This window comes from Carettochelys insculpta, chromosome 12 (genome assembly GCF_033958435.1).
Source record: "Carettochelys insculpta isolate YL-2023 chromosome 12, ASM3395843v1, whole genome shotgun sequence".
Taxonomy (NCBI): domain Eukaryota; kingdom Metazoa; phylum Chordata; order Testudines; family Carettochelyidae; genus Carettochelys; species Carettochelys insculpta.
In genome coordinates this window covers 41,834,334-41,860,905 of record NC_134148.1, presented here as the reverse complement: position 1 = coordinate 41,860,905, position 26,572 = coordinate 41,834,334, and the positions used below count along the sequence as shown (strand labels likewise).

Below are 26,572 nucleotides of genomic sequence, written 5' to 3'. Positions count from 1 at the left end.
CTACTTGAGGAAAGGCAGAAACCAGCAAACTCACCACTCATCAATCTTGTTGGATATGCACTAGTCTCTAAGACATGCTGCTGAATGTTTAATAATGCTGGTTCCCCTATGATTATGGTATATGACTTATTTTAAGTTTTAAGCCATCATGGAAAGAGTGAATGACCTCCTGTGTTAGAAGTAGTCTGTATGTATCATTATGATCTTTATGGGTTTGGTGGTAATGTAAGGACTTCTAGTAATGCTAGAGGCAGATAGCACTAATAAAGATTATGCAAACAGTTAAAAAAAGATACATGGAAACGAGGTAAATCCTTTTTCAGTCTTCCACACAGACCTGCCAATCCATCTCAACTGCGAAGCACCAAGTGCTTGCTTTTTCCTGTCCTGAGTCCCTATCATGTAGACTCATGAGGCATGAAAATGTCCCGGGTACTGGGATGACACCCATCCAACTTATTCCCCCTTCAACTCTGAACTAGATCTCTAACAATATTTCTACTGGCTCAGCTGCAGAGGAGAACTACTGCGGTTTCTTTACATCAATCTAGCAAAAATGTACAGTGAACTAATACAACAAATCATTTCATGCTATTCCCAACACTGATGCACAACAAGATTAATTCATTGACCTAGCTGAGACCTCATTCATGAAAATTTAGTGAAGTACTTTGTAAAGAAAAATGGCAAGGGTCTGGTGACTCCTTTCTGAATATTCTTGCATCAAGCAAGAAACAGCAGTTGTAACATGTGAGCAGAAAAGGCAGCATTTGTTATGCTTATAATACACTGTTGGAATCACTCTTCCTCACTCAAATTTTTTGTGGGGAAAAAACGGCCATTTGTAACTTTGGGTCCAAAATTTTACTTTTCCACAGTAAATACTGAAAGCAGTCAAAACAAAAGCTTTCGTTTAATTTCAAAATTATGTTTTCTTTAGCTTCTGAAAAACTAATGTTTTCAGGTTTTTTTTAAATTTTCTTAAAGGTGGGACAAGGTAAAAAAGTCAATATTTTCCTGTTTTTCAGTTGAAAGCTGTATTAAAAAAATCAAAATTGCCACAATTTCTAATAATTTCACTAATTTTCCAGTGAAAAATGGAAATGAGCACCTGAAAATCCAAAAATTGAAAATGGAATGTTTAGTTTTTTAGTTTCCAAAAGATGGATATGAGACAATAGTCTAGACTCAAAAAAATCATTTTTGAAATACTGACTATTAATTTAGAACCTATCAAAATTACCAGTTTCCTGTGGAAAATTTCAGCCAACTCTAACGATATTCAAGAATTACATCACATTACAAAAATACTGGATAAAAAGACCTATACTGCCCAGGTGAGATATTCTTTCAGATCCTAACATTTAGATTAATTAGTCTTGTTCTGTAAAACAACACCACTACTGGATTCTTAGATGTGACAATCTCTACCAGAAGTTCTGTATTTTATTTTTTTTTCTTTTTTCCCCCCAAGTTATGACTGACACATCTCTAACTTCATCCTTAAAGTAAGGCACAGAGAGAACGAGTGACTTCCAGCACTCTCTCTTCATTAGCACTACTGTTATGTAACCACAGTATTTTCAGAAAGGCTTGGAAATACCCACCCCTTCTTTTTGCAGGGGAGATCAGTGTTTCACCACAAAAACCAGATGAGGATTGTATTATTAACTGATCGGACCATATGGTATGTGGTTATTTCACTGACTGTCTGAGGGTAGTTCTACGCTAGGGAACAATGTCGATCTCAGACACACAAGTCTAGCTACACCACTAGAATAGCTAGAATTGATGTGTCAGAATCGACTTTCTGCCCTAGTGTAGTCCAGGGCTCTGCAGGCTCACACCAATGTCTCTTACTCCAGATGACAACATGGAGTACAGAGATCAACAGCCAAGCCCAGAGAAATCAATTTTGATGCATCTTAACACACACAGCAAAATCAAACTCTGGAAGATTGACCAGAGCACATCGATGATCTGGTAAGTACAGATTAGCCCAATGTCAAGCCTCTTGTAGAGCCAACACTGAGAAAGAGGACAATGGATTCCCTATATACCAAATTCCTAGATAACAATATGCACTCTCAATTCTGGCCTTTTACAGTATAAACTCCCTGACCTCAATCATAATTCTCTTTTTGCTCGACAAAAAAAGCACACAATTCACATTTTAATATCAGTAAGGGGTCTCTCTCCTGCCACAGAGCTGAGGCTGGGAAGAAGGTCCATCTCTCCCTACCAACTGCAGCTCTAGAGCTGGAGTAAATCATCTTTCTCTGGCTGCTGCAGCCTTTCAAGTCACTCTGACTCCCCCTTTCCACCCCACTGCCCTCCCCCACCCGCCCTTTATTTCCCCCCAAAAGCCACCAACTCAGCTTACATGTGAGCCATGCTTGCAAGACATGCCTGCAAGCCAACACTTATGTGCTCTTTATTCCCTCGTGCGCAGCCACCCAGGCGCACACCTTAGTGGAAACTATTTGTGAACCACCTGAATGGAGCTCATGGACCCAGTTTGAGAACTTCTGATCTATTCTGCTATTATTAACAATTCTTCACTCTAGGTTGATCACCCAACAGCATGCAGATGGCAGTAAATCTTCCATCACTACTGAAATTCTGGGTGCGCTATCAAGGTAATCTATACCAGGACTGTAAGCATATGCAAGATTTGTGGCTGCAGCATCTTAAACCATAACTTAAAGTGATCTGAAACTACTGGGTTAAGTACCATCTGGAGAATGGATCCTGCAGTACACAGGGATAGAGAGGCTACTCACCGTAGTAACGGTGGTTCTTCGAGATGTGTCCCCGTGGGTGCTCCACATTAGGTGTCGGGCTCGCCCGGCGCCGCAGATCGGATCTTCCAAGCAGTTTCTGCCAGATCGCGCATGCGCCGATGCGCGCCGCTCCCCTGCGCGCTCCTGGCCACATGCGCGATCCGGTCCCCGCCAGTTCCTTGACCAACCGCCTTGGATGCTCCTGCAAAACACTAAACAGAGATCCGAAGCGGGGAGGATGGGCGGGTAGTGGAGCACCCACGGGGACACATCTCGAAGAACCACCGTTACTACGGTGAGTAACCTCTCTTTCTTCATCGAGTGTCCCCGTGGGTGCTCCACATTAGGTGACTACCCAGCAGTAACCCAAGATAGGAGGTGGGTAATCGGATTATGTGCAGCTTGTCCCCGAGAGGACCGCTGCAGAGAGACGGGTATCCTCTTGGAATACCCTGTGAAGGGCGTAATGTTTGGCGAAGGTGTCACAGGATGACCAGGTCGCCGCTCTGCAAATGTCTTTTAGCGCAACGCCCTTGAAAAAGGCTGTTGATGCCGCCACCACCCTAGTGGAATGATCCCTGGGCGTGGCCAGTAAAGGAGTCTTTTTGAGTTCGTAGCACATTTTTATGCAGGATACGATGTGCTTCGAGATTCTCTGCGAAGAGAGACCTTCTCCTTTCGATTTGGGAGCGAGAGAGACTAGGAGTCTATCCGTTTTCCGGAAGGACTTGGTCCTGTCTTTATAGAAGGCTAGCGCCCTCCTCACGTCCAGGAGGTGTAGGCGTGCCTCTTTGTTAGAGTTATGAGGCTTTGAATAAAACGAGGGTAAAACAATAGGTTAATTAATGTGAAACTCAGAAGAAACTTTAGGAACAAAGGCTGGATGCAGCTGTATAGTTACCGCCTCCTTGGAAAAAACAGTGCAGGATTGCGTTGCCATAACTGCCGCAAGCTCGCTCACCCTGCGAGCTGACGTGATTGCGAGAAGAAAGGTCGTCTTTATCGTAAGGAGGCGGACGGAAACCGTGGCCAAAGGCTCGAACGGTGGTCCCGTTAGCACATTAAGCACCAGGTCCAAGTTCCATGAAGGTGGAAGCGGTTTCCGAGGGGGGTATAGGTTTACCAACCCTTTGAGGAACCTGGTAACCATGGGATGGGCGAACACCGTGTGCCCTTCCTCTTCGTGTCTGAACGCCGAAATGGCGGCAAGGTGGACCTTTAACGAGGATAGTGAGAGTCCTCCTCTCTTGAGGTCCAGTAAATATTCTAATATCACAGGTATAGGCACGGAAAGGGGGCTAGCTGTTTGGTGGAACACCATGCCGTGAAGCAAGTCCATTTCTGCTTGTAGGTCTTCCTGGTGGAAGTCCTCCTGCTACTTTCTAGGACTTGTTGCACTTCCTCCGTACATGTGATCTCTAGGGAGCTGAGCCATGGATTAACCATGCTTGTAGTCGCAGGCCTTGGGGGTGCGGATGCACTATGGACCCCTGGGCTTGCGTGAGCAGATCCGGCGCCACCGGAAGGGGCATCGGTGGACGGTCCGACATTCACAGGAGTAGGGGGAACCATTGCTGTCGATCCCACGTTGGGACTATCAGGATCATTCAGGCTCCTTCCCTCCCGGCTTTCTGCAAGACTTTGTGGATCAGCACAGTGGGAGGAAAAGCGTAAAGCAGGAGGCCCCTCCACAAGATCGCGAATGCGTCCCCCAGGGACCCCCGTCCCAGTCCTGCCCTGGAGCAGAATCGTGGGCACTTCTTGTTGTGTTGAGTGGCAAAACAGGTCTATCTGGCGAAAACCCCACGCGTGAAAAATCGGTCGTAGCAGATCGGGACGGATCTGCCACTCGTGCGTGAGTGCAAAACGCCTGCTCAGCTGGTCTGCCTTCACATTGTGAACGTCTGGTAAGTACGAGGCTTTTAAAATTATATTGTTGGCGATGCACCAGTTCCATAACCGGACTGCTTCCACACATAAGGCACGGGACCGAGCTCCTCCTTGCCGATTTATATAAAACATGGTGGAGGTATTGTCTGTACTGATCCCGACTACTTTGCCTTGTATATGGTCTCGAAAGTGTCTGCAGGCGTTGAACACTGCTCTGAGCTCCAGTATATTTATGTGCAGTGACTGCACATGGAGGACCACAGTGACTGCACTGTGGAGGACCACAGCCCTTGAGTCACCTCTTCGCCCATGTGTGCTCCCCACCCTATGAGGGAGGCATCTGTAGTAAGAAAAACCGATATTTGTGGTTGGTGGAAGGGTACCCCTGCTAGCAAGTTCTTGGGGTTTACCCACCATTGCAGGGATTTGCGCACCTCTGCTGTGGGCGACACCACCCCGTGAACGGTGTGTGCTGCCAGTTTGTATATGCTCGCCAGCCAGTGCTGCATGCTGCGCATGTGTAACCTGGCGTTCTGTACTACGAACATCGCCGCTGCCATGTGGCCCAGCAGCTGTAAGCACGTCAGGACCGGCACCGTAGGGCTGAAGGTGATGACCTGCACGAGGGAGCCGATGGCCTGAAAGCGAGTCTCTGGTAGATACACTCTCGCCGTAATAGAATTTATGCGTGCCCCTATGAACTCTATGTCCTGTGTGGGGTTTACCTTTGATTTTGCCAGATTGATAACCAGGCCGAGCGAAGAGAACGTGCCTGCTGTGACGCGTATCATGCGTAGTACCTCCTCCTTCGAGGCCCCTTTGAGTAGGCAGTCGTCCAGATACGGGAATATAAATACCCCCTGTCTGTGCAGGTAGGCTGACACCACTGCCAAGACTCTGGGGGCCGAGGAGAGGCCAAACGGTAGGACCTTGTATTGAAAATGTTCTTTGCCTACCATGAACCGGAGGAATCGTCGGTGAGCTGGATGGATAGTTATGTGAAAATACGCGTCTTGTAAGTCGAGGGCTGCGAACCAATCTCCATCATCCAGTGCCGTAAGGATGGAGGCGATTGTGATCATCCGAAAGCGTTGCTTGCGCAGGTACCGGTTGAGGCCTCGAAGATCTAAGATGGGCCTCCAGCCTCCTGTCTTTTTCTCCGTGAGGAACTACCTCGAGTAGAACCCTTTCCCTTGCAGTTGCTCCGGCACTCTTTCCACTGCCCCTATGAGCATGAGATGGTCTACCTCCTGCTTGAGCCTCGCTACGTGGGAGGCCTCCTGGAGGTGGGGCCTGGGTGGAGGTCGTGGCGGTGGGAGCAACTGGAAGGGGATGGCGTACCCCGTGGCTATGATCTCCAGCACCCATTTGTCTGTGGTGATCCTTTGCCACTGGTCGTAGAATGGTCGGAGGCGATGGTGGAATAACCGCTTCGGATGACCTTGTGCGATGGTAATGACGGCGCAGCCCTGGATCTGTGTGTCAAACTTGTGGCCTTTGGCCCTGCCCCGAGGACGCACGACTCTGTTGGGAACGTCGCCTGGGAGTTCTGTACTGCTGGTGCTGTTGATGTCGCCCTTGCTCGTAACCTCTGTGGTACTGGGGACGCTGTTGCTGGTACTGGTACCGTCTTTGTTGAGGGTAGTACTTTTTCTTTCTGTATGGAGGGGTGTAAATCCCCAGGGTCCTAAGTGTGGCTCTTGAATCTTTACTGGAATGAAGGACCGAGTCAGTTGATTCAGCAAACAGCTTCTGCGAGTCGAAGGGAAGATCGACGATCTTTGCCTGCAGATCCCTCGGTATACCCGAAGTCTGGAGCCAGGACTCCCTTCGCATCACCACTGCCGTAGCTGTGGAGCGTGCTGCTGTGTCCGCAACATCCAGGGCGATCTGAACTCCCGTCCTCGAGGCCGCGTAGCCTTCTTGCACGATGGCCTTGAGCACCGGTTTCTTGTCCTCTGGAAGCGAGTCCATGAGGGAGGTTAACCTAGTGTAGTTGTCGAAATTATGGTTCGCTAAATGCGCTGCGTAATTTGCCATTCGCAACAGTAGAGTGGAGGAGGAGTAGACCTTTCTGCTGAACAGCTCTAGCTTCTTGGCATCTTTGTCTGTTCCCCCTGTCTTGAATTGAGATGTCTTTGATCTTCGTTGCGACGACTCCACCACCAAGGAATTTGGTTGTGGGTGGCTGAACAGGAACTCCATGCCCTTCGCCGGCATGAAGTATTTCTTATCCGCTCTCTTGTGGACAGGCGGAATAGTCGCAGGGGTCTGCCATATCATAGTGGCGGACTCCAAGATTGCTTCATCAAGCGGTATTGCTATTTTGGAGGAGGCCGGAGGTCTCAGATTTTTGAGGAGCTTATGGTGTTTCTCTTGCACCTCTGCTGTCCGGATGCCTTGCGTGAAGGCCACCCTCTTAAACAGCTCTTGAAACTGTTTGAGATCGTCTGGAGGATGGACGTCCCCTGGGGCCATAGCCTCTTCCGGGGAGGAGAGCGAGGAACCACTAGAGTACGCCTCTCTGGACCCTTCCAGTTCCTGTTGGTGATGGTACATCCGCTCGCTGGAAGCTTTCAAGGGAAAATCTCAGGGTTCCATAACCAGCTCCCCCTGAGATACTTGAGTCTCTGTCCCCATTCGCGATTGCCCTCGGGGATACAGGACCGTCCGTGGGGATCTTTCCCTGGTAGACTGCCGGTGGTGTTTATGCCCCGCATGATAGGGGCGACCATGGCAGCATGGGCACTGTTCTTGGGAAGGTGACCTGGACCACTCCCTTGGTGCATACTCTCTGCGTCTGGGGGAGCGAGATCGTCGAGAGACCTGGGACACTGGAGAGAGCGATTTGTGATAGTACTCCAGCGGCTCAAACCCCAGGAAGGGTGAAGGTGGTCCCAGCCAGGGCGAGGCTGGTTGTAAAAATGGAGATGGGGGCTCCGGGTAGGCTAGGCGGGACCCCTGCCTTCTGGTTGGAGTCTGCAGCATAAGCGGAGGGCTGAGAGAAAGCAACTCTGCAGCCCTGTCTGGAGAGGGGCTGCGGTGCCTTGTTTTGTGTGCAGCCTTCCCCCTCCCTTGAGGGGGTAGCTCCACCCCCTGACGTGTAGGGGATCTCGGCCCCGTCCGCGCCGTACTCGGCACGCTCATGGGCGGTGCCGCACGGGCGGTGTCCTCCAGTGCCTGCAGGCTGCGTGCCTGCGCGCTCTGCACCGCCGGTTCCCCGGGGGTCGGTGCCGCTGCTTGCGGTGCCGCTGGTACCGGTGCTTGTTTAGCCGCCGCCCTGCCTGCGGTGCGGGGCGGCTGTTTGATTATCGGAGGCTGAGCCGCCTCCACGTGGCTCTCTCTGCCGCCGCCGATCAGCTGTTGCTGCGGCTGGGGGCTGTGCGCTCCTCCCGTCCCGCTTGCTGTTGCTGCCGGCAGGGATCAGGCTGGGGAGACTTTCCTCCGTTTTTGCGCTGATGGGGTGAGGGAGGCGGCTTTCCTTTTATGGGCCCCGGAGGGTCCCTCCTGCTGCGGCCGCTCCGGCACGTCTGGCTGGAGGGCCTTGTCGAAGAGCAGCATTTTAAGCCGCATCTCCCTGTCCTTCCTTGCTCTGGCTGTTAATTTTGCACAGATGGAGCATTTCTGCGTGACATGGGACTCCCCCAGGCACTTTATGCAGTGACTGTGCCCATCAGACGCTGGCATTGCCTCTCGGCAGGACTCACATTTCTTGAATCCTGAAGAGGACATTGTTGGTGAGTCTTTCAGTTGTTAATGGGGTACTTAGCACCTGCTCTGTGCTGTTTTCCCCCTCTCCGATAGCCTGCCGCAGCAGGAGGGCTAATGGCCCTAGGCTCCTGGCCTCCGGTGCTCCGCTTGTTACTAGGACTGGACTGAATGCCGTCCCGCTTGTTGTTTCCTTTTTTTTTTTTTTTTGAAAATAACAACTGGCTAACTTAACAGTAGCCTAAGAACTTGAAAACTTTAAAGAAAAACAGTTAAAACCATTGAATACGCTAACTTGGCTGTAGCCTAGTCGGATTCCGTCTGCAGCCGACGGCGGTTAAGAGGAACTGGCGGGGACCGGATCGCGCATGTGGCCAGGAGCGCGCGGGGGAGTGGTGCGCACCGGCGCATGCGCGGTCTGGCAGAAACTGCTTGGAAGATCCGATCTGCGGCACCGGGCAAGCCCGACACCTAATGTGGAGCACCCACGGGGACACTCGAAGAAGCAGCAAGGGTTTTGTTTTGTTTTGTTTAAATGAGCATGGCCAGTGAGAGCAATTTCAAATAGGGTGAGCCCAGCAATACTGTTAGATTTGACCCATCTGTCAGGCCACATGAAAATAAAGGACACAGCCAGACATGCACTGAAGAGATAATGCAAGTTCAGAAATATACTCAGGGCTGGTCACAGATTTTGCTGGGCCCTGGGCAAGGTAGGGAAGGAAGGGGCTTGGCTCTGGGCCTACCAGAAGGAGCAGGACCTCGGGTGGAAGGGGACAGGGCTAGGCTAGTCTTCCCCACCCAGCCCTGCCCAGATTGTGACATGTAGGACTCTGGCAGTGATTTAATGAGCATCGGATTCCAACTACTGCTGCTGTCACATTAGTGGTCCACAGCCCCAGGGCCCTTTTAAATCAGTGGGCCCCAAAACAGCTGTTCTTTTCGTCCCTGCCATCAGCAGGCGTGGATATATTTGAAAAACCTACAAGGCTTATCTCAGAGAATTATCCAACCCTGATTTCCACATCTCTGATTTTCCTCTATTATTTTAAATTAAATATCTCTAATTGATAGGGTGAAAATAGAACTGATGTGTTGATGTAATGCTATGGTCTGGACTCATGGAGTCCAACCAGTTCTGAAACAGTAGCCTCTATAGTGGCCACTATAGTAACTACTACTATAGCTAAGTAGCCACATGCAACTTGCCAAACAGCTCCATGTGGCTAGCGTGCTGGACAACACAAGTCTGGACTATACTCTTGGTGCCTATGCATGAGCCCAGGTTTGCAGAGGTCTGCACTGCTGCTTAGGTTCCCAGCATGAATTTGGCTGTTCTGGCTCGTGCAAAAGGCCTGCTTTAAGCCCACTCTTGAATTCAGGTAGGAAGACACATGTGGGAACAGAATGTGTGTGTCGATAACATAATGGTCCTTGACCTCATCTTATGCGCCCCTTGAACAGTCAGTACAATCTGGCCCTAAGCACAGTCCCTGCACTGAAAAGCTATCTGATAGGAATGCGCTGCACCCTTCAGGATCAAATCAACAAAACAACTGATCCAGTGTGTAACACCCAAGAGATCGTCACGAATTGTTTCAAGTATACTGAATTCATCTCTATAATCTACCTCATCTTTTAAGTGCTTCACCACCCCACCCAGGTTTTTACCTACACTGTTTCCTCCTTTCCAGCCTTACTGCACTTCCCAACTTTCTCCACTTTGCCCTGAGCTCTACAAAACTCCATCACCCAATATAACAATGCCAATATCATCCCCTATTCAATTATTTCAATAAACAGGACTTTTAAGGAGGGTTAGGGGATTACTAGCCAGGGATTTTGATTCAGTTCCCTGCTACTCCACACTTCCTATGTGACCGTGGACATGTCATTTAACCTCACTCTGCCCCAGTTCCTCACCTGTTTAATGGGGATAGTCGCACTATACTGCCTCACATGAATGTGGCAGGTATACATACAATTAAAGATCATTAGGCACTCAGATACTAAGATAATGGTGGTCAGATACATACGTGAAATGCATAATAAGTAATTAAAATTATATAGTTGCCTTATAGAAAAATGTGTTTAAAATTTAACACTCATTGCATTTCTGGCAAACCTATTGACTATCAAATCATAGTTTTATTACAACCCCTCACACTCATTTGCTTTGGTTCCTCCCCTTTTTTTTTGGTCTGTCACTGCCTCGTTTTATATTCAACCCCATGTTGTAATCTCAGGTGTCTATATTAAATTTAGCACTACTGTGAATCACTGTTCCCATAATAAATTGAAGTTACCACACAAAAGAATTAAATAATGTCACAATATTAGAAAATAATATCATTAAGATGCCCTCAGTATGCTTATCATAAATAATTACACACAGTTCTGAAGAGAGCACACTTACCCAGATTATTATGTGAGGGAGACATAGGATTTGGAGATAAATTTGGAGAACCTGAAAAATCAAGATAATGATGTAACCTTTAACTGCATAGAAAAAAAAACAGTAATACAGAAATATCAATTCTGACAGGGGCTTTTGGTTCAAAAGATCAAACCAAGGGCACTTTTATTTTTTGACTTGAGAACATTGTGATAGATGCTTCAACCCAGTGGACACAGATGCAATAGACTCATAGGACTGGAAGGGAACTTTACAGGTCATCTAATCCAGTCCCCTGCACTCATGGCAGGACTAAGTATTATCTAGACCACCCCGACAGATGTTTGTCTAACCTGCTCCTAAAAATCTCCAATGATGGTGATTCCACAACCTCCTTAGGCAATTTATTTCAGTGGTTAACCACCTGGAAAATTAGGAAGCTTTTCCTAACACCCAAGCTAAACTTCTCTTGCTGAAATTTAAGCAGATTGCTTCTTGTCCTTGACTCAGAGGTTAAGAAGAACAATTTATCTCCATCCTCCTTGTAACCTGAAAACTGTTATGTCCCCTTCTCAGTCTTCTCTTTTCCAAACTAACCAAAACCATTTTTTTTTTCAATCGTCCATCAAAGGTCATGTTTTCCATAGGTTTACTCAGGTTTTGTTGCTCTTCTTTGGACTTTCCAACCTCTCTATATTTTTTCTTAAATGCAGTGCCCCAAAACTGAGGCCTAATTAGTTGAGGCCTAATCAGCACAGAGTAGAGCAGAAGAATTACTTCTCATGTCTTACTTATACCACTCCTGGAAATACATCCTCGATGGTGAATAGTCACAGAGAGGTAGCTGGGTTTGTGACTATTCACCATGCAACACTGCACTGAGCCGTTTGGAGTGGAAAACCATCAACTACATGAAACTGAAGAAGTGGGTCTGTCCCACAAAAGCTCATCACCTAATAAATTATACTGTTAGTCTTCAAGTGCTACAGGACTGTTTTGTTTTTTTTTGTTTTGTTTTATCCTACATGGCATTCGTCTTTTCTGAAACAGTGTTACACAGCTGACTCATACCTAGCTTGTGCTCCACTATGATCCACAGATACCTTTCCACAGTACTCCAACCTAGGTAGTCATTACCCCTTTTTGTAGGTGTTCACTTGACTGGTCCTTCCTAAGTGGAGTACTTTCCATTTATGTATATTGAATTTCATCGTACAGCAATCCCTCAAGGTATGCGAGGGTTGTGTTCCAGCAACCCTCATGTACCTTGAATTTCGCTCAAGTCCAGGAGGGCTTGGGGGATGGGTTGGGGACCTGGGAGTGGGGCAGGGGGCGCCTGTGGCCGCCACTTCCCCAGGGCTCTGGGGCCAGGAGCAGGGGTAGGCAGCTAGGCAAGCTAAAAGCCTTCCACCTACCTTCCAGAGCGATGCCTAGCACCACTCTGGGAAGTAGGGGGAAAGGGTTCTTAGCCTGTCTGGCTGCCTGCAGTTGCCAGAAGCTAGGCAGACTGACAGCCCAGCAGCTTCACACTGCGAGAAATTCACGTTAATGAGAGTTTTGCGCAACATGAAGCTGCGTAAAATGAGGGTCTACTGTATTTATTTCAGACCATTTCTCTAGTTTGTCCAGATCACTTTGAAATATAATCCTATCCTCAAAAGCACTTTCACTTTCAGTCCCTCCCAGCTTGATATTATCCACAAACTCTCTAAGCATACTGTCTACACCATCATCTACATCACTGATGAAGATACTGAACAGAACTGGATCCAGAACTGATCCCTGCAGGATACCATTCAGTATGCCCTTCCAGCATGACTATGAGCCACTAATAACTGGTGCCTTGAAATATGTGACAGTCTTGGAATTCTTAAACATTTCATGCCCCAGTTGAACTTCATTCTGTGGTTAGGGAAAACAAGACTTGCTTCATAAATGGACAATTATTATTTGTACAGGCTCATAGATATCATTATGATACAACGTGACACTGCTAAGCATCTGCATACCACTCCTTGTCTTCATTTATCACAGATCCAGTGTTCAAAACTGTGAACACAGGCATGTGTGCTTCATTTGCACATGCTGTTACTATGACTGCATGTACCATCATGGCAATTACATACAAAGGTAACTAGTTCAACAACTACAGCTTTGATTTTCTGTTGCCCTGCACCTTATGTATTTACACAAGTGCAAAATTGTTGCAAAGTGAATGTCACTAGCTATTAGATCAGCCCTGTAGCATGCTATGCTCACTTTGCCTTGATGTAAATGATCATGCAGGTAAGGGCCATGGAAAATCAAGTGATTAAAAGTAAATTTGCATGCACAATTTTATCAGCTTTAATTTCCTAATTCTGACCATCTAAACAAAGTGTATTGCCAAAAACAAAATTAAAAACAACAAAAAAGAGGCAATACACGGGAGCTCTGCAAGAAAATATAACAGCTTGGCAGGTATGATGGCATGGCACAGAGAGTTCTGCCTTCTACTGAGCAATGTGAGCTTTTTAAAGATCTGTTCTTATAAAAAGAACAAAATCCATGACATTTGAGGAAGTGGAGGGCCCACAGAGAGAACGGACATAGCAACTGAACATAAATTGGGCATTTATGGTATCTTCTTGGCGAACTCTGTTCCACTATTTTACACAAAAGACCCTATTTTCATTCCGGATGTCAACCACAGTACCAATAATTGCATGCACCAAAATGGATGGTGTCAGTAGACCAACATTTGATATGGGCAAACAAGCCCACGCCTGCTTTCCTCCATCTGTATCATTGTGGAGAAAGAGTGTAAATCTGTCATTCCTCTTTTAGAATCCCACATGCACTCTGAAGTTTACTCTCTCTCTCACACACACACACACACACACACACACACACACATGCAGAGCTGACTGTGGACAGTGGTTGCATTAATTAGGGCCTCCGCTCCTATCTTTCTTTGAATGCAGCCTATATTTGTGTATTTCTCTAGTAAAGCAGTGACCATTTTAAGCAGAGGTGTATCTTTGCTTTTCACCACAGCTTCTACAAACTAAGGGATGGATTCAGCAACTCTTACTCACAAAAATAACTCCAGCTTCAATAGGATGTCTCGGTTACAGACTGCTTATGGGAGTGACAGCTGTAGGTCCTCATGTGTTTAACTACCGAAGTGTACACTTATCTTAGCTCTAATTCCAAGAACAGATCATTTGATACACAGCCTACCAGTATTTCTTCAAATGCCACAGAAAAATTAAGAAAGAGCCTTATGGTTTACTGGAAAGCACTTGCAAAATGCAAAGAATGCAGTCTCAAGCTTTAAATTTTCATAGTCTGATACACCCTTACTTAGCCATTTGCATGGAAATACTTGGTTTTGTCACACCATTGCTATCACTGAATGTGCCAAGAGGGTACACAATTTGTGAACACACAAACAGTCCTAATAATAAGGGTGCAGACTAAATGTTGACATTAGACATGCCTGATCGCAAGGAAAGGTGAGGAGACGGTAGCCAGAGCCCCACTCTTCTGCTTGCTAGTGTCTAGCAGCAGGTACTCTGGAGAACCAGAGTGCTCGGTGAACCTTTTCCCTTTGTTTTAATGCATGTTATATAGTGTAGGTCTTCCTATGGAATCCAAACTACATCTGTCCCGAAGTGTCAAAAAGCATCCAATCACCATCTACTCATCAGGACTTAGAAGGGACGCCTACACGTAAGAATGGCCCCCAAACAAAAATCTCTATATGCTATACCGTAACAAATAAACATGCAATTATAATGACATTTCAAAATATAGGGTCAGATGCCAAGGCCCTTATTCAGGGAACTTGGTGGTGGTGTAACCACTAAACAAGAGTCTCAGGATTTGACCCAGTTACAAAAAATGGCCAAAGATGACCCACCTGCATCCATACTGTGGTTCATCTGGTGGTCACTGGTTTCTCCATCCTCACTGAGATAACCTGGAGGTGGTGTCTCTGGAAATCAAGAATACATTATAGTTGATTGCAGACACTATATATTAGAGATCAGAAAAGTTCAAGATGATAGTCACAGCAGATCAAAGAAATAATTTATCAAAGTGGGGGAGGGCACAAGCAGGTAAGTAGAGGCCAGAGGAACCCTTTTTTATGCAACAGGACAGAAAGTCAGGATCTTAGTTTCAGATAAAATTTCAGAAACTTCACAAGTTTTTCTTCTTTGTGTTTTTCTCTTCTCTGAGTTGCACCTTTCTGGATTGTCTGTAGAGCTGAGGTGTAGGTCTATCATTGGCATACACCCTTAAGCAGATATACAGTAAGATAAGCTGAATGGCTAAATTCACAAAAGCTTATCCAAATATGAAATGGCTATATGTTATCTGAATCAGAACATGGTTTCAGAGTGTTCTCTCAACACAAGACTCTGCAATATATTTTAAACCTGGCCTACTGAAGGGGCAGAACAGATTTTACAGCAAAGCATTTAAACAACAGCATGTGCACTTCTGGATGATAACATTGATTAACATGCCACTGTGTTAAAAATCAGAGATTAAGAATGGGTTCTGTCAGCCTCCAGATTTGAACACAACTGGTTCAGCCAGTTAGGAAGGCCAGGAGTTATAAATAAGGTAAATGAGGAAGATAAAGATGGAATGGAAAAAAAAACAAACAAAGCTCAGCTGGTATATCACATAACCCTTGGTGCCTAATATTAAACCTACAGGGCATATGTACCAATCATTTGCTGGGCAAAATGTCCTTTCTTCGCCCCCTTTGTTTGCTAGATGGAGGCCGTACAGTACCTGGAATGTAGTTGCTTTGTGGTTCAATACCTGCCGGGAAGTTAGTGTTCTCTGGAATGGAATGACTATAATCCTCTATTATCGGGAAATCTGATGGCATCTCTGTGTGCCTTGGTACCAGCACGGGAGGTAAAACTGCACAGATGGAAAGCAAACAGAGCAGAACAGCAACATTAGCTGCAAGTTTATAACATGACATCTCACACTGAAACAATATGAAACATTGGAAAACGAGAAACCCATTCTTTGAAATAACACTCATGCATGTAAAAACGAGAAGTCCTGTGGGATCTTTTAGACTAACAGATTTTTTGGAGTACAAGCTTAAGTGGGCAAAGACCCACTTTGTCAGATGTATAGCAAAAAGTGGGTCTTTGCCCCACGAAAGTTTATGCTGAAAAAAATCTGTCAGTCTATAAGGTGCCATAGGACTTCTTGTTGTTTTTGCAGATACAAACTAACATAGCTACCTCTCTGATACTACTCACAGACATGCAGGTAACTCCAATCAGCATTCAGAACTATGCACATGGCTCTAGGAAAGGCAAATGGTGAAATATTCCTATTAATAAGTGCTGACAAAATTTTTGTTGATGTATGAAACACAATAATGAAGAAAGCTCCTGCCCTGAGATATTAGCAGTCTAAAAGACAACCACAAAGACGACAAGATGCACCAAGAGATAGTAAAGAAAAATGTTAAGTTAGAATGGAGTTACTATTCTAGGTCTCTGTATAGAAATCTGGGACTGTTCTGCTTGACTGACACTGAAACATAGACCAGCTAGGCCAATTCTATATTATAGTTATATCTTATAACTACACACGAGTATGTTTGAGTTTCTCTGAGGCACAAGCAGCTTAGAAACACCTTAGAAACAGCTATGTTCAGCAGCAAGATCTGGCTAGAATTTTAGTATTATTTAAGTAAACAGAGAACACCCCAGGAAGACGGTTAAAGTTTGGACCCTGTCTATCTGTGCGTACGAATAACATCTGGAGTTTGGCAGCAATGCATTCTGCTTAAACTTAGATTTTGTTGACTTTGGTGTGCTGAAATTTCCTTCTCTTCTCCATAAATAAAGATACAGATAGGTGTATTATTTCACCACAAGAAGTGGGAGGGGCAGGGTAGCTAATAATAGAAATCTTTTGGTTTTAAAACACCACTCATGCTATTTCTGTTGTGTCCTGAAACTTTAACAGACTTCTGCCCTTGAATGGAAAAGCTAAAATATTGAGAATGTCCACAATACCTGGTGTCTCCACTCTTTGGTAGTGATAGGGATTGACACAGACTTCATCTTTCTTCATGTTAAAGGCATATTCACACATCTCCATGGCACGCAGCTCATGGTGGCTATGAAGGTCTGGCCACCGCCATAGCCGGCAGTAGATCACATGGGGAAGTCCTTTACGGTGAGATACTTGTAGCCGACCATCCAATGATCTGCATTAAGAAAATAATAGCAATAATGAACCTCTGTGTGTTTTGCTTTTTTTTAAATCTCAGATAGGGGTCAGCAACCAAAATAGCAAGACGACCCATTTTTTCCAATTTGGTAAAAAATTCAATAATTCAAGAGCCACAATGCATGGGAATAAGAGATGGTCCTCAATAAATAACATCAAACCATACTTTTTATAACACCTATTTTAAGAAGAGCACACACACAATGATTTGTAATGAGACACAGTAGACCCCAGACTTACGCCAGGGTTTCGTTCTCGCAACCAGCATGAAAGTCAAATTTCCTGCGTAATGTGGGGGAGCCAGGAAGCTGACCAGAGCACCTGCTGGTGGGAGGGGAACACTGTAAACTGTAAAGGGGAACACTGTTCACTGTAAAGGGGAACACTGTACTGGTCAGTTCCCTGACTCCCCCCTCCATGCGTGGGAGCACTGGGCTGGGCAGTTTAGTAGCTCTTGAAGCCAGTCGCAGTGGAGCTGGGCGAGCAGACAGACAGACACTGCAGTGCAGTTTCTCCCAGCCAAGAAACAGTGCCACAGCAGCTCTCTGCCCACTGGGCTGCCCCAGTTGGGGGAGCTGGACAGCCAGCCATGGTGGTGCAGTTTCTGCACTGCAGCTTTCTGTCTGCATGGCTTCTCCCCCGCTTCCTCTAGCTGGGAGACCTGGGAGGGCGGGCTGGAACGCTTTCGATTTGCACTTCACTCACTTTAATGTGAGTTAAGCGCAAATTGAAATTGTGGATAGTAGTGCACACATTTACTGCAGGACCTTCAGAAACTTTTGGCATGTTCTATTTCTTCACACTTTACATGTGTTGTAACTCTGCCTTCCTGACTTTTACTCTAAAACCTTCTCTCCCCCTGGAGAATGCTAGGGGGAGTTATCCAACATTTCAAGATCACATATCGTTTGCTATTTAGATATGAGTTGTTCATTTTTGGGTTTTTAGAACTTCACTGTTTATCAAAAATAATCAGGAGCGTTGAGTGTTCTTTAACTTTGAAATTGTAGTGCTGGGAGCCACAAACAAGTCCTCAACGAACTGCATGCAGCTCTGTAGATGCAGGTTGCAGGCCCCAACCTCAGAGATACATCAGTTTTCTTTAATACTCCACAAGGCAATAACCACCCTGAAATTAATGTGTATGTAAAAATATATACAGACTGTTGACCAGGCTCTGGCAGGTGTTGTGCAAAGGTATCCAGCAGGAGAATGAAAGTTCTGTTCTGTTCTGGCTCTCCTCAATATCCAGAGGCTTCTCTACTGCAACAAGAGGCGCAAAGAAATATTCTGGGATACAGCCTAGCTATCTAAGTAACTCTGGTTGTCTGAGTGTGTGTCAGTTTCTCTGACTCACAGATGGCTTTATTTATTAACAGCCCTAAGGCACATCACTCATGCTCCTGGCAGGAGCTAAGAAAATGTTGCTGTGGGGGAGGCTGCTGCCTACCAGAATAGTGCACGTAAATGGTGCTGGTAAAAACATGCTTACTTCTCCTGTCCAAGGGACCCTTTGGATAGCTCTAAGAATGTGGCCCTACACATGCAAAGACAATATGTTCTAAATACATATTAATGAAAGGTTGTAACTGTAAAAAAACATAAAACAACATTATAGCCTATGTCTCTGTGATTATCCAGAATACAGACACAGAATAAAATTGATACAGGCCCTCACATTTTTAAACAGCAACAAAAGATTACTGTATGTCAATTTCCCACACTTAAGATACCTAATTAAATAGAGAGGAGTGAATGATACCAGAAAACCTACTGCACAGCATGTACATAAGAATATGAAATTTTTATGGTTAGGGGTTTTTTTTTTTTGTAATTATTTTTCCTACAATCGAGTTCACCCCCAAAAATCTATAAATAGACAGTTTTTTTTTTCCCCACTATGTCCTCTGTTTGGGTTCGGGAACAAGTGATCCCCTGTGCCTCACAGAATTATAAACCAGGCTAAAACCCAGGATGGTCAATGGCAGTCCAACAAGACTCTTCTCAACAGCAAAGTTAGTGGCAGGACTTATAAGTATATTATAACTTACACATTCTTGTAACAAAAAATAGCAATGTCATAAATGGCTGATACTGCCTATAGCTGACAAGTACTTCTTTTAGCAAGGTGGCAAAAGAAACAAGTTGCAAATACATGTATGCAAAATGCATATAGGGAATCTGTACCACCAAGAGGCCTGTTCTCACAGGATACAGAAACACCCAAAACCTGTGATTATGTTACAGCCCTGAAATATATCTTAGAGCTCATGGGGCTCAATATAGTATACACATATTTCTTTATGGTGCTCCTTGGTTATTATTTATGGATCACACATTCTCCATGTACAAAAGTAGAGCAAGGGTGTATTCTACTCTTTAAATTTTTCTGTAAAGGGGAGGTCAAGCACTTGAATATCTGGCATATTTTCCAAATCTCCTCTCAGACTAAGCTTTGCTGCTAACAATCTGCCCCATTCCTGCTGAGGACATTTCCATCTCAAGCAGGAAACAGAATTTTCAGGTGTACGACCCAACAGAAGGCAGCCAAATATTAAAGTCTGAAGTGAAAAAATCTGAGGAAGCAGGAAGGACTTTTCACGTCAGAATAATATATTCTATTCAAAACCAGTGGAGCGGTGACCACGTCTGATATGTGGGCATGCCAGAGAGGCCTGATGAAAGAGAATTATTAGATTCTAGAGCAAAGGTCTCAAACCAGGTGCTCCAGGTAACCTTGGCAAAAGGAGTTGAGCGGAAGGGGAGGTGATGCAATGCAGATGAGCTGATCTTGTATGTTTTACTCATTTCCTGCATGCCATGTGAGAACTCACGCAAACTTTCAGAGTTTCCAAATATCCAACAAGAGCCAACAAAAATCCAGGAAAGCTGTGTCAGTCCTTGCTGCTTCCCCCTGATCATCTGCACTTATGTTCCTATTGTGGCAGGAGAACATGAGGTATACGAGAGGATGAAGATACAGGGAGGAGGTTAATTTTATTTATTTAATTTTTAAATCAAGTCTCATTTACCCAGACATGGGCCGCTGCATTTTATCACATTAACAAGACACATGCTTGTTGTATTCCCTTATGCGCACAGTGACTGATGCCAAAAAACTTACCCTTTGCTATCTGACAAAAAGAGTAAATCTGCCAGATGACACTAAGTAAGGAAATATCTACCCTCTTCACTAAGGTGATCTATCTCCTCGGGGTCAATTTAGCACTAAACTGACTGCTTATTGTGCTCTCGACAACTCCAGTATTCCACTGGAATGAAAAATGCAAAGGAAGCCTAACAAAGAGTTTCCCCCTTTAAACGCCTCCCGCCCGACCCCACCTACCCACACAGTGAAGACCCACAGCAACTCAATCTAAGGCACATTGACTTCAGCTATGATATTCATGCAGCTGGAACTGCATAAATTAGGTTAACGTTGCCCTACCGTACAGAATTTTCTTAAGATGGTTTTGCCCTACTTGGAGTCAGCAATAAGAGACACTAAACTTTTAGCTTGCTTCAATACACCTCTACAGCCATGGTGTCCAAACACTTCTGAACTATGGTGGCTGCTGACTCCTACAGCGAACCAGCCACATTATTCTAAAAATACATTTGTTATTCAAGCCAACTAGCCACACTCAAACAGCCACATATCCGGCTAGTGGCTAGCATGTTGGACACCACTGATCTAGATATTTAAACCATGGTACCCTCAAGCTCTGAACAGCTCCATTGTAATTACATGAAACAATAATCTAAAAACATAATTCACTACGACGTCTTCTGAAGCTCCATGTTTTTGTTAGATATTATGTAAACTGTAGAAAATAGGTTGATATCTGAAGATAACTTGTAGTCCAAGTGTTATATCTGTGATAGAAATGAGGAGACATGGACAAATCAAGGGTCTCATCTAAGGAAAAGCCTTTTGAAACAAAACAAAATATATAAATTTTTTCCAGAACACAGTAATAATGAACAGTAATATAGGGAGAATTAGCATATGCACAAAATACTCCTATGAGTTAATTATATTTTCACTCTTATGAATTCTCTCCTTAGATCTCTCTATAAAAGGACTTGGGATGAAACAGATTCCTGGGTGTCAGGACAGCCTTGTATCTTCTGTTGCTCCATCTAAATTCCCATGCAGTATTTCCTCTGACATGCATGATACCAAAATAGAGGGTTATAAATATGCTACTCAGTAATGTACCGGGATCTACCTGGCACCTCACCAGGTGATACGCTGGAATGACTTAAACAACATTCAATTAAAGAGCTGCTACATTGGTTTAAATTGCTCATGCAAAAGAAATATATTCAATGCATCTTCAGCTTCCATTTTATCAACATCTAGTTTATTATTTTATTGATAATTTCCAGCAGCACCCACAACATTCTAGATGCAATGCAACATAACAGGCATGCTCCCTGCCACAATAGGACAGAGGCAAGTCTTACTACCAAAAGAAGCAGGACTGAGGAGAAGACTACATCCTCCCCACAATGCTTGGATCATACTATAATGCATGGTGAGGAAGCAATTACATTTGTGACCCAAATGGGAGGAGTTAAACATTAGCATTTCTATCTTCTTGTGATATTACAAGCTGTGTGTGAGGCGTCCTCCCATGCTACTCTCATCCCATTCAAACACACCAGGAAAAAAGCTATAATGCATCCTTCAAGCATTTTTCCTAGAAGCTCATTTCTGAAAAAAAAAAAAGCTGGAAGAAATACATGGTGCCAACTAGCAGGAGCAAATGTCAATGACTAGAAAAGAGGCAGTGTCTTTTCTAACAGTAAACCAAAACCTTCTGTTTTTCACCTACTTATTTAACAATGCTTTCCAGAGTAAGTCTGCAGCCTAAAGGCATTCCTGGCTTGTACTATGAGTTCTGCTTGGTTGCCATGGAAGGATATTGGGAGGCTGAAGCACTGAAACTGAAGCAGAATCTGGAACATGGGAACCTCAACAGACATTTACTGACAATCAGAGTAAGCAAATGTATCTCACATGGAGTAGATCTCTCCATTAAGCAGGTGCCAAATTTCTTTTCACTTTTCAAACCATAACCTCAACTCTAAGGCTGAGATCTTCCAAAGGTGATTAAGGCATTTGCACATTCCCTTCCTATAAAAATTAATGGGATTTGTGCAACTCCATCTCAGACACAGTGGTCATTGTCACAGCAAATGCATTTTCAACTGAAGAGAAAACAAAATGTCCACGGTGGGCCTTCTCCTGTTCTCTACTAAATCATTTCCCTCATCTTCCATTTAAACAGACTCTACTGAGCAGCTCTCCACTTTGCAGACTGACTTTATGCCATCTGGGACACTCTTCCACACCCATGGCTACCTCACAGGATCTTCTTTCAGTGCTCAGGCTCCTTAAATGAGGTTATAATACTCTATGATTTTCTCCAACTGCAGCACATTTCCTGTGGCAGGAAATTATGTTTCCTGCCATTGGCTGCAGTAGAACCTTTAAAGTGCCCCAAAACCGTGTGTTGGGGCTAAGCAAAAGAGGATGTGGAAACAGTCTCCTAAGATGCCGACATTTCAAAGTGGATCTTCATGTGGTCTTTCTAGGCTGCTGCTCCAGAAGCAGTGCATTTTGATTTACCCAACGCAGTCAGTGTGTATTCGGAGACAGCAATATAAGAGTAAGTGAAGGCGAGACATATGAATTTCAGAACAAACTGGGATGTTTCTCTGATGGATGATCACAGTCATCTAATAATCAATCGGAAGTGGCAAAATACCAAATGAGGGAAATGAGGTTTAGATGCCAGAATAAAGTTCTAAAATTGTATTCTTGAAAAAGAGCATAAGTTGCAGTCAACACAACTGTCCGCTGCATCAACAGAAGTAATATTTTAGACCACAGAGATTAAAAATGAACCTACAGTTTTTACGTAATGCAGATTTCTTATTGTTACATAACAGGGAGTCTACTGCAAGTGTTAGCTTCAATGTAGTCTGAAATATTTGCTGCCCTTAAAGAGTATGGAGCAGTAATGAGCTTTGGTGGTCAACTGAAGTAAATATTTTTCGTAACCCACCATAGCTCTCTGCTAACTAAGCAGAAAAGTAAGCTTTGAAAAAGGTGAGCACTGAGTATGAGACTGTTGCATTGCAAAATGGGAACTTGGTAAAATGTGGTTGTGCTAATAAACCAGTGGTGGGAAACCTACAGCCCTTCAGGTTCTATGTGTGGTTTGCAAGTCATGTTGTTTACCGTTGCCTATATCCAGGGTTTGCAGATTCTTTTGGTTTCTGTCTGCATGTTTTTTCCTAATGGTATTACTAAAGTGATATGCATGTAAAGCAAGATGTGTGCTGACTACAGACAACATGGACTGAGAGAACCATGTGCTCCCTCTGCAATCATATCACTGCTATGGTTCAGCTGGCACACTGCAGTACAGGTTAAAACTCCCAGCTCCCACATTCTCTTCTCCTGCAACATCTGTCATCCAGCAGGACCACCAATCCTGCAGGACCATAGAGTCTGGGGTTGGGAGGAGGAGGGACCAGCCAGACCAGTGGCAGAAGCCCAGGGAGGGCAGCCACAGCCACAACAAGGGGGGCTGGGAGCAGCAGCAGAAAGTGTTGTCCCAGGTTGGTAAAAGGCCATTTGGGAAGCCATGTCCCGTGGAAGTTACAGCCACATGCAAAGCCCCTGGCTGGGAGCAGCAGCTCATGGTGGCTTATCCCCAGGGTTGGGTGGCAAGCTGCAGCCCCAGAAAGCCACAGCTGGGGCTGCATGCAAAGCTGCAGCTGTAGGTATGTGTGGCTGGGGCTAGGCAGGAAGCTGTGGTCCACAGGGGCTAGGGCTGGGAACCGGTGCCTGGGGAGCCTTCTGGGGGAGAGGGGAAGTGGTGGAAAGACAGGGTTGGGAAGCCACAGCAACAGTGGGGAGGGAGGCCCAGAAGCAGAGTCTGAGGCTGGGGGCAGTATTGACCACCTCAGGTCTGGAAAAATCCCTGGTCCAGGATTGCTCAGGGCCCAAGGTTGCCACATCAGGGAGGTTGAACCTGTACACAAAAGTATAGTTAGCAAAACTTCCCTACTCCAGGAGACAGCCTTGCCTACACAAATCTTGCAGTCCACTGAGATGGAGGAGGGCTACTTGTGTGGCCCAGTCACTAGTCTAGGCTACCCATCACTGTATGAAACTGTTCTCTTTGTTGTGGGATGCTGAATGCCTCTTTACCCCCTGAAGTCAGTGAAAACAGCTTGCTTCCCACCTCCCAGGAGGGCTTAGAACATTCCAGGAGTGGAACCCACTGCCATTTCCACTGTTCCATTTAGCATTTTCAGTGTTTTTTTGTGCATGTGTGAAACAAGATTATTCAGTCCTTTCCATCTACCCTACAATTTGGTCAGGGCAAATTCAATCCCTTTAAAGCAAACACAAGTTGAAGTCAGCAGTTCTTAGTAATACACGTGATGCATAATCATAGTAATATTTCTTGAAGAGCTGGGATGTTCAAAATTTGGCTTACCTTTAGTCCAACCAGCACAACACTGCACCTCTGTGCCACACATACACACGCTCATATGCAAAGTCCATAACATTTTATTTCCATTTCCCTCATCTTCCAAAAGAAGCCAAATGCTTCAATACTCCTTACAACAAATCAATACAAACCGAATCCAATTGCCAAACTGTACAGCAACAAACCAGTTATTTGTAGAGTGGAAGGTGAGTGCGGAAAACAAAAACTAAAGAAAAATTACTCAAGGGATAAAAATTACTTCAAGGGGTTATTATTAAAAACAGCAAGCAGAAGTCTGGTTTTTTAAAAGTGACAAAAGGCTTGCCAGTATGCTTTTAAAATGCACCAAGAATTCTGTCTACAGATTTTGTTTGCTGTTAAACACCAAACATGACAAGTAGCTCCCCATTGACCTCACACCTGGTGTATTCCAGGAAAGTAAGCATTTCTTCACACTGAAAAATCTGGATTTTGTTTGCAGAGAACTATTATATCCATAATGTTTCACAGGAAAGTTGGATAATATCTCAACTTTACCTGAATACTAGTCAAATGAACAATACTGAATTTAAAAAATGACCCATGCAACACATTTGGAATTCAGAAGTTGATACTTTGCCATTTTTTTGCCTCACTTTGCTCAGCATCTCTAAATTTTCTAACATGTGATTCAGATTACTGATATTAATCAACTTCTAGAAAGGGGGTAATATTCTACGATTACAGGGTGCAATGTTGATATACTAATATGTGCATAAGCACATAAGAATCTAATAATAAATTAATACTGCTTCTACTGAGCATTTCTGAATACCTGACAAACACATAATTTGCTCCTTATCACATCTTTGTGGGTACATTATGTATTTGTTACTCCCTTTAACAAATGCAACATTGGCTACGTCTACACGTGAAGCCTACATCGAAGTAGCCTATTTCGATGTGGCAACATCGAAATAGGCTATTTCGATGAATAACGTCTACACATCCTCCAGGGCTGGCAACGTCGATGTTCAACATCGACGTTGCGCAGCACCACATCGAAATAGGCGCAGCGAGGGAACGTCTACATGCCACAGTAGCACACATCGAAATAAGGGTGCCAGGCACAGCTGCAGACAGGGTCACAGGGCAGACTCAACAGCCAGCCGCTCCCTTAAAGGGCCCCTCCCAGACACACTTGCACTAAACACCACAAGATCCACAGAACCGACAACGAGTTGCAGACCCTGTGCATGCAGCATGAATCCCCCGCTGCAGCAGCAGCAGCCAGAAGCCCTGGGCTAAGGGCTGCTGCACACGGTGACCATAGAGCCCCGCACGGGCTGGAGAGACAGCGTCTCTCAACCCCCCAGCTGATGGCTGCCATGGAGGACCCCACAATTTCGACGTTGCGGGACGCGAATCATCTACACGGTCCCTACTTCGACGTTGAACGTCGAAGTAGGGCGCTATTCCCATCCCCTCATGAGGTTAGCGACTTCGACGTCTCGCCGCCTAACGTCGAAGTTAACTTCGAAATAGCGCCCGACGCGTGTAGCCGCGATGGGCGCTATTTCGAAGTTAGTGCCGCTACTTCGAAGTAGCGTGCACGTGTAGACACAGCTATTGACATTATGGAGGTTAAGTGGTTTTCCCAAGGTCAGACATGAATCAGTGTCAGACACAGTATTAGCACACTCATGACTTCCCCCACTCCTATCGCCCCTCTTCTCTTCTGATTTGCTCACCTTGATTACAATGTTTCTGATTTGTCAACCTTGATAAATATATTTGGTTCTCTGTGCCTTAAATATTGAGTCTGTTCTGGCATGGCTATCGTCTGAAGAAGTGGGTCCATCCCACGAAAGCTCACCACCTAATAAATTCTTTTGTTAGTCTTTAAAGTGCTACTGGACCGCTTTTTTGTCCTTCTACTCTGTTTTCCCAAGATCAGAGCTCCCTCTCTAACCTCAGTTATTTCATACTGGTAACCATCTCTTTTATTTGCACCTAAGTATATCTAAAAGCAGGTCTCC

At 45.0% G+C, this 26,572-nt stretch overlaps 1 protein-coding gene across 3 annotated transcripts in view; it reads right to left on the bottom strand.

The window, feature by feature from the left end:
- SMAD3 (SMAD family member 3) overlaps positions 1 to 26,572 on the bottom strand; it is a 102,263-nt gene that overhangs the window by 16,914 nt on the left and 58,777 nt on the right. For 2 of the 3 annotated variants that reach the window (XM_075006558.1, XM_075006560.1), the window contains exons 2-5: positions 16,821 to 17,014; positions 15,565 to 15,699; positions 14,681 to 14,755; positions 10,798 to 10,848 (exon numbers count right to left, since the gene is read on the bottom strand). In XM_075006558.1, the coding sequence (XP_074862659.1) occupies positions 10,798 to 10,848; positions 14,681 to 14,755; positions 15,565 to 15,699; positions 16,821 to 17,014 (455 nt within the window). The remainder of the gene's footprint in view (positions 1 to 10,797; positions 10,849 to 14,680; positions 14,756 to 15,564; positions 15,700 to 16,820; positions 17,015 to 26,572) is intronic. The other variant, XM_075006559.1, reaches the window with a different exon arrangement.